Genomic DNA, 18,825 nt, shown 5'->3' with positions numbered 1-18,825 from the left:
ACTTTAGTGACTTGTTTGCAGTTTGTTTTATTTGTGTGTATGAATGTTTTGCCTGCATGTATGTATGTGTACCATGTGCGTGGAAAGTGCCTATGGTGGTCAGAAGAAGGACATCGGATCCTCTGGGACTGGAGTTACAGGTGACTGTGAGCTACCGAGTAGCTGCTGGAAACTGAGTCTGGATCCTTTTGCAAGAGCAGCCAGTGCTCTTAACCTTAGCTGAGCCATCGCTCCAGTCCGGTTTTTTTTTGTTTGTTTGGTTTTGGTTTTTGGTTTTTGTTGCTTATATTCTTGCTCTTGTCGCATGTAATGTGATTTATTTTGTGTGTCTGGTCCTTCAAAGGATCCCCAGTTGCTAGTTAACTGGTTCTTTAAGATTTCTTAGCTGAGTCAGGCCTTTAATCCTAGCACTTGGGAGGCAGAGGCAGGCAGAGCTCTGAGTTCCAGCTCAGCCTGGTCTACAGAGTGAGTTCCAGGACAGCCAGGGCTACACAGAGAAACCCTGTCTGGAAAGAAAACAAAAAGAAAAACAGACAAACAAACAAAAGAGCTCATAGCTGTTAGAATTGCCTGATGCCAGGGACTTCAGTGGTGATTGCCTTTTGGATTTCCGGGAACGGGAGAGGATATATAAGGCCAGCTGAGGCTGAGAAAGGACTTGGGCTTGGGCAACCAGGGTGAGAAGAGAAGACAGTTGGAGACAGTTGAGCCAGGAGAAGCTGAGCTGAGAAGATAGGCTAGACCAGTTGTTACAGTTTGGAGCTGCTAGATTGGGAAAACTGGGAGAAGGGACACACTCACGCAGGCTCTTAACCTAGTGGATCTAGAGCCCAGTCCCTACGCATGCTGAATCCCAGTCGCTCGCTCACGTGGTAACGCATTTATTCCCTATTTGTGCAGAGTCAGGGAGACAATATTGGGGTGGAGACTCTTAGCTGTCTCTTTACGTTGGCATAAGCAGAGCCCTGCCTCAGATTCCTCACCTCTGCTGTCACACAGCCTTAGCAAATGAGCAGGGACCTGGGTCACACCTCCACTCATGACATTGTGCTCACAATGCTGCCCATGTATTGACTTCCCAGGGCATCTTCACAGAGCTTTTAACACAGAGGAAACAACGAGCTATTTGGTATTAAATGGACCCAAGTTGATTTAGTCACTAATGCACACCTTCATTCTGACCAACCACTCATTCTGAGCCTGTTATGCGCCAAACACAAGGACCTCAGCTCGATGCCCGGAATCCGAAGCAGACTGTCCCCAGCTGAGGGTAGATCAGTTGGGAGAAACCTTTGAAGGGGCGGGGCTGGAAACTAGGAGGAGGGCTGGCAGGGAGTTAAGAGAACTGGTTATTATTTGTAAGAATAGGAAACATTAAAAGGAAAAAGAAATTTTAAAAAACCCACACATTTTACAGTCCCATACAGAGGGTCAATCTAAACTCCAGAGTCTGGAAACTTAAGAGTTGATTTTGGGGTTTAGCTCTTAGCTATTGATCATTAGCCCATTTGGAGTTAATTTAGTTCGCAGTGTGAGGACAGGCCCTACTTCAGTCTTTGTGTCAGTTCAGGAGAGTGCATTAAAGACACTGGGCATAAAGTCCTTGTTAGAAACCAGCTGGGCTCAGGATGGTGTGGTGGAGCAAGCTTGTCCCAGCACTCGGAAGGTCAAGGCAGGAGGATCAGAAGCCTGGGGTACATGAATCCCTATATCAGAATCAAACAGGGGATGGAGAGATGGCTCAGTGGTTAGGGTCACTGACTGCTTTTATAGAGGACATGGGATCGACTCCCAGCACTCACGTGGAAGTTCACAACTTCCTGTAATCCCAGTTCCAGGAGATCCGACATCCTCTTCTGGCCTCTGTGGGTAATATGCACAGACATACATGTAGGCAAAATAGTTATGCATGTAAAAATAAATTAACCTTTAAAAAAAAAATCCAGGCAATGGTGGCTCATGCCTTTAATCCCAGCACTTGGGAGGCAGGGGCCAGTGAATCTCTGAGTTCAAGGCCAGCCTGGTCTACAAGAGTTCCAGGATAGCCAGGGCTACACAGAGAAACCCTGTCTCAAAAACAAAAACAAAAACTATCAAGAACCCACTGTAGAATTTTGAAAACATCAAAGCCAGAATGTTGGAGTTGGGTGGCCGTGGCTCAGTCAGTAAAGCATTTGTCTTGCAAGCTCAAGGACCTCAGCTTGATGCCTGGAACCCGTGCAGACTCTTCATCCATTGTATGTATGTATGTATGTATGTATGTATGTATGTATGTATACATGCATGTACACCACATGAGTACAGTGCTGGCAGAGACCAGAAGAAGGCACTGATCTTTTGGAATTGGAGCTTCCATATTAGTGCTGAGAACTGAATGTGAGTGCTCTGCGGGTGCCACGTGCTCTTGCGGTCTCTGACTACTTTATCTCGACTCCTAATCCAGTCCTATGATCAGGGTCCTTTATTGGCTTCCCGTGACTATTGACCTCTGGCCTCCACAGCTACACCTTCAGCAAAGTGCACGGCAACAGCGACCTCTACTGGAAGGCACAGCGCTACAGCCTCATCCGGGAATTCCATTCGAGGCCTGCCCTGGCCCCACCCCTCATCATCATCTCTCATGTGCGCCTCCTCATCAAGTGGCTGCGCAGGTGTCGCAGGTGTCGCAGGGCTAACTTGCCCGCCTCCCCAGTCTTCGAGCACTTCCGTGAGACTGGAGCTTGGTCTGCATGGGAGTGGGGCGGGGGGGGGGGGGCGTTTGGGGAGGGGAGAAGAAAAGCAGGTGGGTGGGGCTCGGGGAAGGTGTCAGGATCTGCACCCATCTGGGGACGAGGCATGAGGAATTTGGTGGCTTTGGGGAGGGGACAAGTTCCCAAGTGGTCCTGCCCTTTGACTCCTGGGACTTGGCCCTGCAGGTGTCTGTCTCTCTAAGGAAGCAGAGCGGAAGCTGCTGACTTGGGAGTCTGTGCACAAAGAGAACTTCCTGTTGGCACAAGCTCGGGACAAGCGAGACAGTGACTCGGAGCGTTTGAAACGCACGTCTCAGAAGTGAGGCGGGGGCCTGCTGTGGGCAGGACCTGCAGGTGGGACGTTCTGTCTTCAGCTAGGAGAACTCTCTCTCTTTTTAGGGTGGACACTGCACTGAAGCAGCTGGGACAGATCAGAGAGTACGATCGGCGTCTGAGGGGGCTGGAGAGAGAGGTGAGGACCTGGGCGTGGGCTGGCGGGGCTGGGACCCCCTGCTTCCCTGCTCCTGCCTTGACTTATTCCTGTCTTCCCAGGTCCAACACTGTTCTCGAGTCCTGACTTGGATGGCTGAGGCCCTTAGCCACTCTGCCTTGCTGCCTCCAGGGGCCCCACCCCCTCCGAGCCCCACTGGTTCCAAAGGTCAGTGTGGTCCTGGGCTTCTGCAAGACATCCCCCCGTGGGCCTTCCCGTTGTTCCTGGGTCCCTTGCTTGGTCTGCTGAAGGCTCTGTTGTCTGCTTGTGTGGGGATGTGTGTAGCTGGCGTGAGTGTGCATGCCTGTGCAGGCCAGGGTTGACCTCTCTCTCTCTCTCTCTCTCTCTCTCTCTCATTCATTCCTTGAAACGGGACCTATCCCTAGGCCCAGGTGTCTCCAGTTGGCTTTGGGTTGCTGTCCCGACACACTGCGAAATCCTTCTGTACCTGCCCCACTCCCCCGTCTTTTGAAGTGGGTCCGGTGTTCACCCCAGGGTGCCACTGTCTCTCCCCGCTCTTTTTAATATGGCTGCTGTGTGCCTGTTCTGGTTTCATATCTGTTGCTAGGATAAAATACCGACCAAAAGCAACTTAGGGGATGAAGAATTTACTTGGCTTATGCTTCCAGGTTACAATCCATCAGTGAGGGAAACAGGGAGAGAGCGTGGACGTTCTCACCTATAACCAGAAAGCTCACAGCCAAAGAAACGCACCAGAAGCCACGAACAACGCTGTTCGCTGGACCACAGCACCTTCCGTCCAGCCAGCTTCAGCAAACAGTTCAGGACTCCTCACCCCAGGAAATGGGGTTGCCCACAGTGGCCTGGGCCTTTCTACACCAATTGGCAATCAAGATAATGCCCCCCAGACATGCCCACAGGTCTATTTGATCTAAACCATCGAGGCTCTTCCTCTCAAATGGCTCAGGTTGACAGAGCTTAACCAGGGCACAGTCTGAGCTCAGGTCTCCTGCTTGTGTGACAGGCACTTTGCCCACTGACTGTGTCCCCTGCACTGCTTCTTTTTGCCATTCTCTCATTTCCTGGGACTCATCACCCACTGTCCTCTCCGTCTCTCTTCCAGACTGAGTGTTCCTGGTGGATGTCTAGGTGTTTGCATCCAGAGAGGGTTCATTCCTCAAGCTGGGCCCAGTCTGCCTCAAGCGACACAACTGGTGGCCTTATCCTCACCACGAATCCCATGCTTATGGGTTGCTGTCCAGACACACTGCGAGTATCACCGAGGGACTCCTTCCCAGAGCAGCCTCACCTTGGGTGAATCAAGCTCTGAGCTGGCAAAGTTGGCCTCTTTGTGGGCCCAGCCACACAGCAGAGGAAGCAGGAGGGTCCTGGGGTGCAGGAACCACAGACCCTACACACAGCTTCCCCACAATGGGGAAATAAAACCATTTGATGAGGATTTTCGCACATGCTTGGCTCCTGTGGAGCAGGTGTGTGATGTTGGGAATCTGTCCTTCCCCAGACCATTGCAGCTGCCGACTTAGACCCAGAGCCTCTGTTTGGGTGGCTTTCCCTGCAGGAGACAGGGGCGTCTGAGCCCCTGCCGCTTTCTGCTTTCCCGTGGGAACATAACAGGGTGGTAATAAAGAGAGCTGGTCCCAGAGGAGGGTGGGCGCTGCTGTCATCTGCTCAGGCAACATACAAACAGATGATGCAGATTTGAGTAGGTAAATGCATATGTGTCTTTAAAAAGTCTAATTAGTGGAAAATTGCAGGCCACACTCACACGGGGGTGGAGGCAAATCCACATCATTATACATTGCAATTTAACTAAATAACCCATAACAAACTAAGACGGTAATGACAAGGCTGAACTGACAGCGATTATTAGTTAAATAGCGAGAAAGCCACCAGCAGCCAACACATCCAAAAATCAAAACCAAAACATCCTCCAAATTGGAGGGATTCCAGCTCCGGGGCCTCTCTGGGTGTAGAGCCATGTTGGAACACGGCCAGACGTACAACCAGACTCTCCCTGGAAATCCTGGGTCCATTCTGCCAACCCAAACGGTCACCATGGTGGCAGTAAGAAGGGGCTAGTGCTAGCACTCACTGACACATGTTGCCTTCTGTGTGGCTGGCCTTGTGTTGTCTGGTTCATAAATCCGACTTTTCCTAGAGTGCATCAAGGGAGGGCAGATCCATTTTTCTTGGGTGCTAGGAATTTAGATGTTTAAAGATTCCTTTTTTTTTTAGATTTATTTATTTATTGTTATATGTAAGTACACTGTAGCTGTCTTCAGAAGCTCCAGAAGAGAGTGTGAGATCTCATTACAGATGGTTTTGAGCCTCCATGTGGTTGCTGGGATTTGAACTCAGGACCTCTGGAAGAGCAATCAGTGCTCTTACCCGCTGAGCCATCTCTCCAGCCCCAAAGATTCCATTTTTATTTTGTGTGTGTGTTGGTGTGTATGTGTGTGTGTGTGTGTGTGTGTGTGTGTGTGTGTGTATGTGCCTGTGCATGTTCGTTCCTGCCTGTGTAGGTCGTCGTATTGATGCCACAATGTATGGATGAAGATCAGAGTGACAAGTTAGGGAGCAATGTTTTCCTTCTACCACGTGTCTCCCAGGAATCAAACTCAGGTTACAGCAAGCATCTTCCAGCACCACGTAATGGTGGCCCAGCCCTTCCCTGGGGGATTCTAGACAGGAGCTCTCTACCACTGGGCTACTCTCTTAATCTCTCTCTGGACTCTAGGAAACTGTGCTAGCTGCCTCCCCAGACCCCTTGAGCTTTTTTTGATCTAGGAACCAGCATATCTCGTCGGCAGAAATGTCACTCCAGATGGCTAAATTTGAGTGGATCTGTTTGTAAGAATCCTTTAAACTCAGTCCAGGAGTTTGGTTCAGGACCCCATGGAGGAGCCTCAATGTCTACTACATCCCTTGGCACTGTGGAGTCCAGGGAAACCAATGCTCATGTGTTAGTACCACTTTCTGAACTGAGAAAAGGCGAGCCCCCTCCCCCTCTCTGATCTTGGAGTCTTATGCCTTTTGGCTGCATCTATAACACAACACTAGACTAACTTGTAAGCAAGGCAAAGTCAAACCCCAGACCTGGCCAGGCAGTGGTGGCGCATGCCTATTAATCCCAGCACTTGGGAGGCAGAGGCAGGCAGATTTCCCGAGTTCAAGGCCAGCCTGGTCTACAGAGTGAGTTTTAGGACAGCCAGGGCTACACAGAGAAACCCTATCTGGAAAACCAAAACCAAAACCAAAAAACCCAGACGTGACGGTGTTGATGAGGAAAATGTACTTTTAGTGAGGGGTGGCTTCCTGCTATAGGAGAATGGGAGCTCTGTAGGTCGGGATGAGAGGAGCCTGGCCAGGATCTAGCTGGGATTTCTGTCAGACAAGTGGAGGGGGTGACCAGGAACAAGGGTCTGTATGGGTTACAAAAGTACAGACAGAAGCAACAGAGGAGAGGTTTATTTTGGCTTATGATTTTAAGGAATATTGTCCACTGCTGTGGGGGTAGCATGGTTATATTGAATCTGTGGTGTTAGCCCGTTCATGTCATGGCTTACTAGGAAGCAGCTATACGCCGGAAACGGATCCGCTCAAAGCCTCATTCCCAACGACCTACTTCCTGTCTTCAGCTTTTCACCACCAAAAGTCCCACTATTTCCCAAAGGATGCGACCTGTTGGAGACAACAGATGTTCAAGCACATGAACACCTTTCACACCCAAACACAAGGAGCTCAGGACAGGATAGCAACAGCAGTGTAGAGTGCTCCTGGCAAAGTGCTCATGATACCTCCTTGGGCCAAGCTGGTCACCGTGATGGGCATGATATTGAGGCTGGAGGCTGATGGTGGATGAGGGCTGTGGTATGGAGCGGGATCCTTCTTCCTAGTGCAGGCAGGTCCTAGGGGCTGCCCTGGCACCCTTACTGGGGCCCCCAAAGGAAGCTCATCATGATCTTCACTGTTCTAGCACGCTAGACGATCCATGCTCCTGGCTGGTGGCTGAAGCTATAATTATTGACTATAGGTTTGCCTATAGCAGGGAAAATGCCCAAATCCAATTGATGAGGCTCACAGTGGGAAAGGACTGCCAGTGGAGCCGCCCGGCTTTCCGTTGTCATGGAAGCGTGGCATGAGCGGCTGTTGCAGAGGCTTCTATTTCCTGGGTACCAGGGGATCCTCCAGGTCAGGAACTGCTCTTTGCTCCCATGCTACCTGAAAAATCTGGAACCCCACAGAGAAGAAGGAAAAGGCAGCTTTGGTGTCTTCACCTTCAGGGAATCCTTTAGATGCCGCTTTCCATCACAACAGCGCCACCTGCCAGATGCATCTGCGAGCACATGCATTTGGAGAATGGCCTCTATCATTCTCTAGAGATCCTTGCAGAGTCAGGCTGGAGCCCAGAGACTTTGATTTCCCTATCTCACACCCCCGTTTCAGGATTAGTTAGTGGAAAACTGACTACTACAAGGCTGGGAACTGCTGAATGTAAGTTCTGTGCTCAAGAACTCACCATGTCCAGTCCTCGGACTATTTCAGGACGTTTGTTTATTTTTATTTATTTATGAGATAAGGCCTTGCTATGTAGCTAAGGCTGGCCTCTAACTCATCACTCTTCATCTTCAGCCACCCAAAAGCTGGGATTATAGGCATACACCTTCGCCACACTCCCACAACTAGGTCATCTCGGTTTGGCATGAAAAAGTAGCAACTACCCCTTTGTCCCTTTGAATAAAATCTTAGCCACCTCCTCACCCCCCACATTGCTGGTTCCTCAATTCACAGACATCCTACCCCTTGAATGACTGGTTGGGACTGTGGTAAGGGCTGATGTGTTCGCTAGGTGGCAGCATCCACCAGTCTCTGTTGAAGGTTTCTCTACACTATGTGACCACCACCAGCAACAGGAATAGACTGGCCAAAACTCAGCTGAGAAGAACTGGAACTCCACTTGCCTCAATTCTGGGCTCACGCAGCTTATGCCATTTGTTAATGCGTGTGGCCACCCCCAGGAAACTTCATATCTTCTTGGTTGTGTTTTGCATAGTAACAGACCAAAGCAGGGGGAGAGCTATATAAACCGTTTGAAAATTCCAGGTCCTGCTGCCTGTTGTTTCTTGGGGCTGATGTGCCTTTACTCACTGAACACCCTGACAGAGAAGTCGGTTCAGTCTACTGAGGTGTCGCAGCCCTCAGGGGCTGAGGGAGATTATTCTGGGCTATGGAATGAATTCAAGGGTCAGCCTGGGCAACTTAGTGAAGCTATTTCAAAGTTAAAATAACAACAACAAAACAACAAATAAGACTGGGGAGGTAACTCAGGGGGGAGATTTCCTGCCTAGGTTAGCTGCATGAGGGGTTGGGGGTGTGACTCAGGGGTAGAGCCCCTGCCTAGAGTCGCCCAGTGAGCATGAACCAGACATTTAGTTCAGTCCTATGTATCAACCCCCCACCCACCACACACACACACACACTTTGGTCGAGTCATAGTTTTCCTTAAACTCACATGGCTCTAGATCAGCAAAGGACTGACTGGGATAAATTTGGCCAGTCACCTGGTCCACAAGCTAACATGTATTTGTACCTAATGTGAATATACAGTAAAGGCCATATGTCCTGCAGAACTGAAATTTTTTTGACCTTTTAGGTCTTAGCCCGTACTGCTTGCTGAGGGTGTTCACAGCTTAATATGCAAGTCTCCAAAAACAAAGTGGAGTGACTAGCTAGGTGGAACTGGTACCTGTCTTTAACCCCAGCACTCAGGAGGCAGAGGCAGGAGGATCTCTGTGACTTTGAGTGAGTTCCAGGAGAGCCAGGGCTGTGTAGTGATGTGTCGCATGACGATGCTGAGTGGGCAGGTGGTGGTGATGATGTCACAGGTGAACACGAAGCTCACAGTGGCTGATGGGGTCTCTTTGGATCTACTGCTTCCTGGAGTCACCCCAGTGGCCTCTGATGGGTGGCACAGAGGTTGGCAGCACATGTGACATGCCCCTAAGATGGGTTCTAGTAACTGGGAGCTAAAGATAGTGGTCAAGGGAGGGAGAGTCTGCCATAGTCCTTCTGGGGGATTTGGGTGAGGCCTGTCTCCACAGAGAGTAAAAAAGTCCCCGGGGCGTAAACGATATCCACTCCCAGCTTTCTGGACAGGAAAGTAGGCATTCTCTCCTTTGAGAAAACACCCCTGTGTGATTAACATTCCTTATGAATCTCTCCCTGGTGATCTGTGGGCAAAAAGACCTTCGTGCCCCAGCCTTAACAGCACAGCCGGGGTTGTTCAGAGAGAGAAGCAGGCCCCTCCTTTCTTCTCCCTGCTGCAATTTTTAAGACAGTTCCCTAGTCTGTTGCCCAGTCTGGCCTGCAACTTTTATATCACTTAGACTGCTGACCTCAGCTTCATGGTGATGCCCACGCTTTAATATCTTTGTTAGGTACAAAGGAGACTCCAGTTCCCTCAAACTCCAAATGTCCAGAAACGGGCTCAACCTTGGAGTATAGGAGGATTTCTAGTGGTTAGATAAAAGCCACCAACATCCTCCAGGAACTTGTGAAGCCAGGTCCCTCTAGCAAAAAGTGTCATTCCCCCTTCCTCGAGCAGAAGGGACAAATGGCTGTCTGTGGTGCCTGTTATCATACTCAAGCTCATGCCGGCCTCCAGGTTCTCTCAGCATCACGAGTACCTGTTATCCATTTCAGAGTCCAGGTTAGTTCTTCTCACCTCCAGCTCACTGGCTTCCTTTGCCCGGCTTAGTCCTTCTCCTTATAACTCTGCTAATTTTGGCTATACTCTCTGTCTTAGTTAGGGTTGCTATTTCTGTGAGGAGATACCATGACAACAGCAACGCCCATAAGGAAAACATTTAATTGGGGCTGGCTTACAGTTCACGACATTTAATCCACTATTGTCACACAGGAAGCATGGCAGTGTGCAGGCAGACATGGTGCTGGAGAAGGAGGTGAGAGTTCTCCATCTGGGTCAGTAGGTAGGGAGTGAACTGGCTTGAGCTTCTGAGACCATAAAGCCACACCTCCTCCAACAAGGCCACACCTCCTAACAGTGCCACTCCCTATGGGTGAATGCCCCACCCCCCACCCCATATTTGCTAAAACCACCACACCCTTGCTCTGCTAGGCCACCCTTTCTCTCTTTTCTCTATTCTCTATTCCCTGTCTCTTAGTTAGGGTTTCTATTGCTGTGAAGAGACACCATGATCGTGGAGACTCTTATAAAGGAAAACATTTGATTGTGGCTGGCTTACAGTTTTAGAGGTTCAGTCCATTACTATATAAAGTTGGAAGCATGGCGGCTGCAGGTAGATGCAGTGCTGGAGACATAGCCAAGAGGTTTACATCTGGATGCACAGGCAGCAGTAAGAGAGCATGACACTAGGCCTGGCCTGAGCTGATGACACCTCAAATAGTCCCCTGTGACTATTCCATATGCCTCTGGCTGCTCTCTCATATCTACAGTAAAAACCTTCCCCGGAAACATTCCGCACTCTGTCAGGTGTCAGTTTATACAGCACCGGAGTGTGGCGTGCTGGAATTACTACCTCATCATGTTTGTTCCTGAGCTGTCTTTCTGCTCTTTTTGACCATTTGTTTTGTTTTGAAACAGGGTCTCACTCCATAGGCCTGGCTGTCTGGGAGCTCACTATGTAGACTGAATTGGGCTCAAACTCATAGCGGTCTGCCTGTCTCTTCTTCAAGTGCTGAGACTGAAGATGCCCACCGCTATGCCAGTGTAGCTGCTTGTCTTTTTTTCCCCCTCCCTAGTGGGTTCTTTGTGGGTTCCTCCTCTGGCTCAGCTCAGCTTCTCCTGAGTTAGGATTGCTGTCTCTGATTTTTGCTCTGCTCAATCTCTTCTTCAGCCCTACTCAGTCTTCCTTCCAGCACCAACTGTCTTCTCTGATACTACTCTTCTGCCAGCTGGACCCTACCCACCTCTCCCAGTTTCGGCTGGCTTTTTATAGTCTCTGCTTGCCCAGTAGTTCAAGAGGCAACCAAAGAGCATAGGGCCAAGCAGTCCTAAAGGCTAAGCATCCCAAAAGAGCCAGCTGACTAGCAACTGGGGATCCTTTAAAGGGCCAGGCACACAAAATAAATCACATTGCATTTCTCCCCATCTGGTTTAGCTGCTAATTATGCAGCTTTGAATCTGCCCTGGGCGCTCCCTGTAGCCATGCTACTGTTGTGATTTTTGCTTCTCCATTCTGTTTAATGTCCTTTCCAGGGTTTTCTTGCATCTGCTGTGTCAGTCTTTCACATCACATCCACAACTGAGATAAGAACCTAACAGTGATGCTTCCCGTCCTGTGCTTGGCTACTGCTTCCTGAACCTTTTATGCTCCTGGATTGTTTCTTGTCCAGGTTTCTCTGGCTGGCAGGGTCAGTAGCTGGTCAGGCTCTCTTCTCTCTCTCTGGGTCAGAAGACCTCCTCTGCTCAACTCTGAGCCTTATTCGTTTTGATGGTATCTACAGCTTTTTGTTTCCTATGAAAATATAAACAAATTTGCATCCCCAAGGCAAAACATTCACTGACTTCCATCTGATGTTAAGCCATCCTTATCAGTGTAAAGTGTTTTGCCCTGGATGGGAGGGTACCCTGGGACTCAGAAGCCCAGGAGCCACACAGTTCAGAGGTGGGACAGTGTTACAGTCAGTGATAGGGACATTTTGACAGGACCCTCCATTTTGATGGCTTTTGCAGCATGCCACTTAGGGACTACAATCAGCAGTTTCTATATGCAGAACAACTCTTTCTGCATATCGAGAGTCAGGAATTATATTAAGAAGTTCAGGAAAATCTAATAATATCACAAAAGTTGCATACAACTCTGATTTTTGAGCTAAAGTATAAGGGCTTAGAAGTATTTTGCTTAATTTTTTTCTGATGTATGTGGGAGAATCCAATTAGTCCATTTTAATAAACAGAAGATGATTATTTTTAGGATATCTATTATTAATTTCTCCCAAATAGTTGTATAAGTTCTTTGCCAGTCATCATTGATCACTCATAATGACATAGTCTCAGTATTAGTATATGGTACTACAATTTCTACTGGGTCTGCTCCTAACAATTGACATAGTGTTATTCTTCCTTTCATAATTAAATCAGAAACCATTTCTATATAAATATATAACTTTTTAGTTTATATGTTATGAAGGTCCATTCTAAAATACTATCTTCCCTTTGCATAATGAGCCCAGTAGGGGAGTGAGTTGAAGGCAAAATAACCAAAACACAGTCCAGTTTGGGATCTATGAGATCCACATGAGCATTTTGCAGTCTCTGTACTACCAGAGCTAACTTTCTCTCTGCTTCAGCTAGCAACCATCTTAGACTGTTTGAGTCCAAATCTCCTTGTAAAAACTGAAAAAGAAAATTACTTAACTCTTGAGTTGTTCATCTAATGATGGACCATAGCCAATTAATAGCTCTCATTGATTTTTAAAAATCATTAAGAGTTGCAACTGATCTCTTCTGTATCTTCTGTGGTGGATCAATTTTTTTAGATTTATTTATTTTATTTATATGAGTACATTGTATCTGTCTTTAGATATGCCAGAAGAGAGCATCAGATCCTATTATAGATGGTTGTGAGCCACCATGTGGTTTCTGGGAATTGAACTCAGAACTTTTGGAAGAGCAGTCAGTGCTCTTTTTTTTTTTTTTTTTTTTTAAGATTTATTTATTTATTTGTTTATCTATTGTATGTAAGTACACTGTAGCTGTCTTCAGATGCACCAGAAGAGGGAGCCAGATCTCATTACAGGTGGTTGTGAGCCACCATGTGGTTGTTGGGATTTGAACTTTGTACCTTCGGAAGAGCAGTCGGGTGCTCTTACCCACTGAGCCATCTTACCAGCCCCCAGTCAGTGCTCTTAACCACTTAGCCATCTCTCCAGCCCTGCAGTGGAATTTTTTGTTGACTAATTTTATAGCCCAAATAGTTAATAGAATCTCCTCTATGATTTTTTTCAGAAGCAATCTGCAAACTCCATCAAGACAAAATTTTTTTGTTTCATCATTTTCTCTAAAGTAGCTCTATCAGAATTGGCCAACAAAATATCATCCATGTAATGATAAATAATGGATTGAAAAAATTGCCTACAAATTATTTCTAGTGATTGTTGCACAAACTATTGACATAGAGTTGGACTATGTAACATTCCTTGTGGAAGAGCTGCCCACTGACTTTTTACAGGCTGAGCATTATACGTATGCACCTATGAAGGCAAAATTTTCTTCATCCTGCTCTTGCAAGGGATAGTAAAACAAACAGACAAACAAACAGACAAAAAAAAAAAAACAGCCTTTAAAATAAATTACTATCATAGGCCATGCCTTAGGTAATAAAGAAAGTAAAGGAATTCCAGGCTCTAATGGACCCATTAGTTGGATTACTCTATTCACCATTCTCAAATCTGTTGTCATATCCCATTTCCCAATTTCTTTCTTATAACAAATGCAGGGGAATCCCATAGGTAGATCCTTCTATATGTTGTGCCTCCAACTGCTCTTGTACCAACTGTTCAAGTGTCTATAGTTAGTCTTTAGTTAAGGCCATTGGTCTATCCACACAGGCTTGTCTGTCAACCATTTTAAGGGTAATGCCATTGGTATACTAGATAGGGTTGAACAGTTGTTAAAGCTGGGAGCTGTTAGTATTGGGGAAACTGGGAGAAGGGACTGCTTAAGCAGACTGTTGGGGAGCTGAGGGAGGAAGAATTGGGAGAAATATTTGAAGGGGCTGGGCTGGAAACTGGGAGGAGAACTGGCAGGAAGTTAAGAGTTTGTAAAAATAGGAGACCATTGAGCCAGGAGAAGCTGAGCTGATCCAGAAAAGAGAATGTTAGCAGACAGTTAGGAGGAGGACCCACGTGGAGCCCACAAAGTAGCAGAAAAGTTACATGCCAGGCTATTTTACTTTTAGGTGTGTGTGTGTGTCTGTGTGTCTGTGTGTCTGTGTGTGTGTGTGTATCTGTGTGTGTGTGTCTGTGTGTGTGTGTGTGTCTGTGTCTATGTCTGTCTGTCTGTCTGTCTGTGTGTGTACATGGGTTCTCCTGGAATTCTAGTTTTGAGCCACCTGACATGCTCTTAACCACTGAGCCATCTCTCCAGCTCAGTGTTCCTTGTATATTGAGACAGGGTCTTTCACTGGTGTTACTTACTAGGGTGGCTAGTAAGTAGCCCCAGGGATCTAGCTGCCTCTGCCTCCCCAGTCCTGGGATTACAAGTTCACCCTACTATACCAAGTCCTCATGCTTTTAAGCACAACATCAACTGAGTTACTTCCAGCCTAGAGTGAGGTTGCTGCTCTTGTTCAAACTAGATCCAGGTGGGATGGGAGATATCTTGCTTGCTCTCAGCTTCTCAGGCTTTTCCTGTTTGTAAGTGGGTCAGGAGGCTCCTGACACACACACACTCCTATAAGTCTGCCAGTGAGCCACATCTCTCTGTTGTGCCTTCAACACACTTTTGATGTCTTTGCTATTTGATTCCAACATTTGTAACACTTCTGTCTCTGACCTAGAAGTCATTCACATCTCTTTCAAGGAAATTGTGCCAGGTTTGGGCTCCCTCATACCCTCTGTAGTGGTTTGAAAGAAAATGGCCCCCATAGGCTCACAGGGAGTGGTACTATTAGGAAGGGTGGCCTTGCTGGAGAAAGTGTGTCACTAGAGGTGGGTTTGGAGGTCTCAGATGCTCAGGCTAGGCCAGTGTCTTTCTCCCTTTCTGCTGTCTACAGATCAAGATCTAGAACTTTTGCTACTACTCCATCATCACATCTGCCTGTGTGCCACCATGCTTCCTGCCATGATGACAATGGACTAAACCTCTGAAACTGTAAGCCAGTCCCAAATTAAGTGTTTTCTTTTACAAGGGTTGTTGTGGTCATGGTGTCTCTTCACAGCAATAGAACACTGGCCACTGGCCGAGACACCATCTAAAATAACAACAGTCCTGAATTCACCTCAGAGATGGCCCAAATTATACCTGAAGCTTGAGTGACCACTCACCATATTCATATACCTCGGAGCCCTGGACCTTCTGGTGAGGTGGAATGGAGCAGCCAGACAGGGTTCATGCTACACTGCTCTCCAGGACAGGAGCAACCCACTCAAGTTTGCACTCAGCCTAGTCTCTTGGAAGTTCTCTGTGGCAGGCTTTTCTTGCTTCTGGTCCTGATCTTGGGTGCAGGTCAATCCAATAAGCTCAGGAAATATGCCAACAGGGATGGGTAATATTGTCAACTAGCCAGAATTTAGAACTGTCAATCAGATAATGCCAAGGGATTATCCATAATTGGTTTATTGATGTATGAACATATACACTAACTGTGGGCTGGGGTCCTGTCCTGACTAAAGAGGAGAAAGCTGGCTGGACAGCTGTATCCATTGGGCTGCATTTTGCCTGTCTCCTCAACTCAGAGGTCCCCAGATGACAAGCTCCTACCACTACCACTTCTCAGTGGACCCTGAAGCTTGAGCTGCCTCAGATTATTCTTTTATTATTATCTTATTTTATTATTCTTTTAATAGTATCCCCAAAGAGTCAAGAATGGTGCATGTCTGTGACACCTGCACTCAAGGAGTGGAGGGAGAAGGATCAGGAGTTCAAAGTCATCCTGGGCTGCCTAGTGAAGCGGAAGCTAGACTGAGCTGTAAGAGACCCTGTCTCCAAGAGCAAACAATCAGGCATGGCAGGGGTCTTTATTTTCTATTGCTTTGAAGCAATGTCACAACCAAGGAAACTTATTGGATTTATTGGAGCTTATCGTTTCATGGGCATGGCACTGGAGTAGCAGCTGAGAGCTCACATCATTATCTCCAAGCAGGAGAGAGGAGAGGAGAGGAGAGGAGACGAGACGAGATGAGACGAGACTACTTGGAAATGGCATGGGCTTTTGAAACCTCAAGGCCATCCTGTGTGACACACCTCTTACAGTGAGGCCATACCTCCTAATCCTTCCCAAACAGTTCCACTAACTGGGGACCAAGTATTCAAATAATCGAGCCTATGAGAGTTATTCTCATTTAAACTATCCATAGTGGCACACACCCTTAATTTTAGCACTTGAAAGACAGACGCAGGGGGAGCAGGGGGAGCTTCTAGGTCTATCAGGGCTATATAGTGAGACCCTCTCTAACAAGCACACAAGGAAAAAAAAAAAACCTAAAACAAAACTATCCCCAAAGAATCATCTGTCCACATTTAGCTAAACAAGTATCATCTATGTCCTTGACTAATATCTCTGACATTGTCCTGTTGGTGTGTGGCTTGATGGAACCTCTCTTACCTGCCTGTCAACTTCATGATTGCTGAAACATACCAAGAGATTCACTCTCCTGAACTCTGTTACTAACTAAAAAGATAGCAACGGCCTCCGTGTGTCCTCTTGACTCTTTTGTTTAAGAGGTGGTTCTGACCTCCTTGCTGCCCAAATTCTGCCTTCTAAAACTTCTCCAAGGGGGTGCTGTGCTCAGTTGCTTTAGAGTCCTGAAGAGGACCCAAGGTCAGCTCTCAGAGCTTGTGTTGGGAGGCTCACAACTGCTGTTAACACAGGGGCTCTGACCACTATGGGTACTGCACTCCCATGTACACACACAGTATATACATTTTAAAAGAGAAAGCTATTTTGTTCACCTTGGTCAATGAGACAGTCTTATCTCTCAGCATGCTTCCTGTTTCTGTGATAAACACCAGGACCAAAGACAACCCAGGGAGGAAAGGGTTTATTTCAGCTTACAGTTTCTAGTCTGTCGTCTCAGGACAGTTTCTAGTCTGTTGTCTCAGGACATGAGGGCAGGAGCTTGAGGACAGACCCTGGAGGCGGGAGCTTACATAGAGACCATGACTCTGGAAGGATTATGCTTCCCAGCTTGCTCCCATACTCAGTCCCATCTTTCTTACACAGCCCAAGACCACTTGCCCAGGAAGTGACATTGGTGAGCTGGCCCTCCACCATCAATTAACAATCAAGAAAAGGCCACGGACCACAGGCCAGGCTCAAAAAGGCCATCCCTCAGATGGGAAACCCTCTTCCCAGATGTCCCTAATTTGTGTCAAGCTGACAAATATCTAGCCAGCACAGCCTCCTTAACATAAGCAGTCTCTGCTGGAATTAAGCACCCCACCCCATGTCTCCTGGGTCACCTCTTCCACCTCAACTCCGCTTATCTGTTCAAAAGACTCCACCTAGGTGAGGGCCCAGGCCTGGTCTCAGGCTGAGACCCAACTTCTTTCCAGGAATAATGGTCAACTCCAAAATTCCCATTAATCTCTCCTCTTCCCAATGTGCGGTGTGTGCGCACTCGCACGTGTACGTGGCATGTGTATATGCCAGCAAAGGCCCGATTAGGATATTAGATCCTGTAACTTTTTACTATCAAGTTGGGTACGACTTGAGACCTACCTGGGAAGAGGGAACCTCAATAGAAAATTTGCCTCCGTCAGATTGGCATGTAGGCAAGTCTGTGGGGGCATTCTCTTGACTAATTCTCTTGATTGATGTGAGAGGGTCCAACCCACTGTGGCCTTTGCCATTCCTAGGCAGGTGGGTCTGGTATATATGTTAAAGCTAACTGAGCAAGCCAGGAAGTACTGTCTCTCCACAGTTTCTGCTGCAAGCTCCCGCCCGGCTTCCCTCCTTGATGGCCTTGAACTGCTATTCGGAAGGAAACCCTTTCCGGCTGAAGTTGCCTTTGTTTATCGCAGCAACAAAAAGCAAATTAGGACACATCAGCTGTCAGGGTGTGTGTTGGAGAACCAAACTCCAATCCTTTGCAAAAGCCACAGAGAGCTCTTCACTGCTCAGCCACCTCTCCAGCCCCAGCAGCTCATCCTGATCTACATCTGATTTACAGACCCATTCATTTCTCTTAGGTGCCACAAGGGCTTTTCCCTCTCTTTTCTTCAATTTCCACTTCCCCCCATTTCCTTATTTACTTTATATCCCCATTGCAGCCAGCCTCTGGTGTGTCTGTCTGTTCTCAGCCGTCCCCCATGGACTGACATTATACAGGTCAGACAGCCTCTTCCTTGGAATTTGTTTGCCCTGGTTTTTTGGGTTTTGTTTTGTTTTGTTTTGTTTGTTTTGTTTGTTTTTTGTTTTTTGTTTTTTTGTTTTTTTTGTTTTTGTTTTTTGTTTTTTGAGACAGGGTTTCTCTGTGTAGCCCTGGCTGTCCTGGAACTCACTTTGTAGACCAGGCTGGCCTCGAACTCAGAGATCCGCCTGCCTCTGCCTCCTGAGTGCTGGGATTAAATACAAACCAGCTGTCTCTCTTTGGGCTTTTTGATGGCTCCTCACAGGTAAGGTCAGGTGACCTCTGACCACCCAGCTGGCTTTGGGGATCAAGAATTCGGCACTGACTGCTTCCAGGATCAAGCTGAATAAGTGCCACTGATTTGGCTGGAGTGTCATCAGAGTGTCTTAGACACACCCACTTCCAGTGAACGAAAAGTATTCCGAAGTCAGGTAAAAATCATGCTTACCTCTCAAGTCTCGAGGCTGGAGAGATGGTGCAGCAGTTGGAGCGCTGGCTGCTTGTCTAGATTTGGCTCCCAGCACAGAAATACTTACAACTCCAGTTCCGGGGGGGGGGGTCCAAGAC

The 18,825-nt window shown here is 47.6% G+C and overlaps 1 protein-coding gene and 1 long non-coding RNA gene across 13 annotated transcripts in view; both read left to right on the top strand.

Moving 5' to 3' along the window:
* Trpm4 (transient receptor potential cation channel, subfamily M, member 4) overlaps positions 1–4,841 on the top strand; it is a 30,917-nt gene extending 26,076 nt beyond the window's left edge. For 6 of the 12 annotated variants that reach the window (XR_882033.2, XR_882034.2, XR_882035.2 and 3 more), the window contains 6 exons: positions 2,502–2,707; positions 2,916–3,048; positions 3,129–3,201; positions 3,282–3,387; positions 3,849–4,100; positions 4,304–4,649. Coding sequence is in view for 3 of the 12 variants with exons in the window: in NM_175130.4 (NP_780339.2) it covers positions 2,502–2,707; positions 2,916–3,048; positions 3,129–3,201; positions 3,282–3,387; positions 4,304–4,308 (523 nt within the window). In the remaining 9 variants the exon portion in view is untranslated. Of the gene's footprint in view, positions 1–2,501; positions 2,724–2,915; positions 3,049–3,128; positions 3,202–3,281; positions 3,388–3,848; positions 4,101–4,303 lie in introns of those variants that run through there. The other 6 variants (XR_003946552.1, XM_006541146.4, XM_030242952.1 and 3 more) reach the window with 4 other exon arrangements.
* A 794-nt stretch (positions 4,842–5,635) lies between these two features.
* Positions 5,636–8,837, top strand: Gm39006. Its single transcript, XR_882064.2, has 2 exons — positions 5,636–6,163; positions 6,771–8,837. It is a non-coding gene; the product is annotated as a predicted gene, 39006 (long non-coding RNA).
* Positions 8,838–18,825: the final 9,988 nt, after the last annotated feature.

The sequence above is a fragment of the Mus musculus genome, chromosome 7 (assembly GCF_000001635.26).
Source record: "Mus musculus strain C57BL/6J chromosome 7, GRCm38.p6 C57BL/6J".
In the NCBI taxonomy this organism is placed as follows: Eukaryota; Metazoa; Chordata; class Mammalia; order Rodentia; family Muridae; genus Mus; species Mus musculus.
This window is presented reverse-complemented; position numbering and strand designations above follow the sequence as displayed.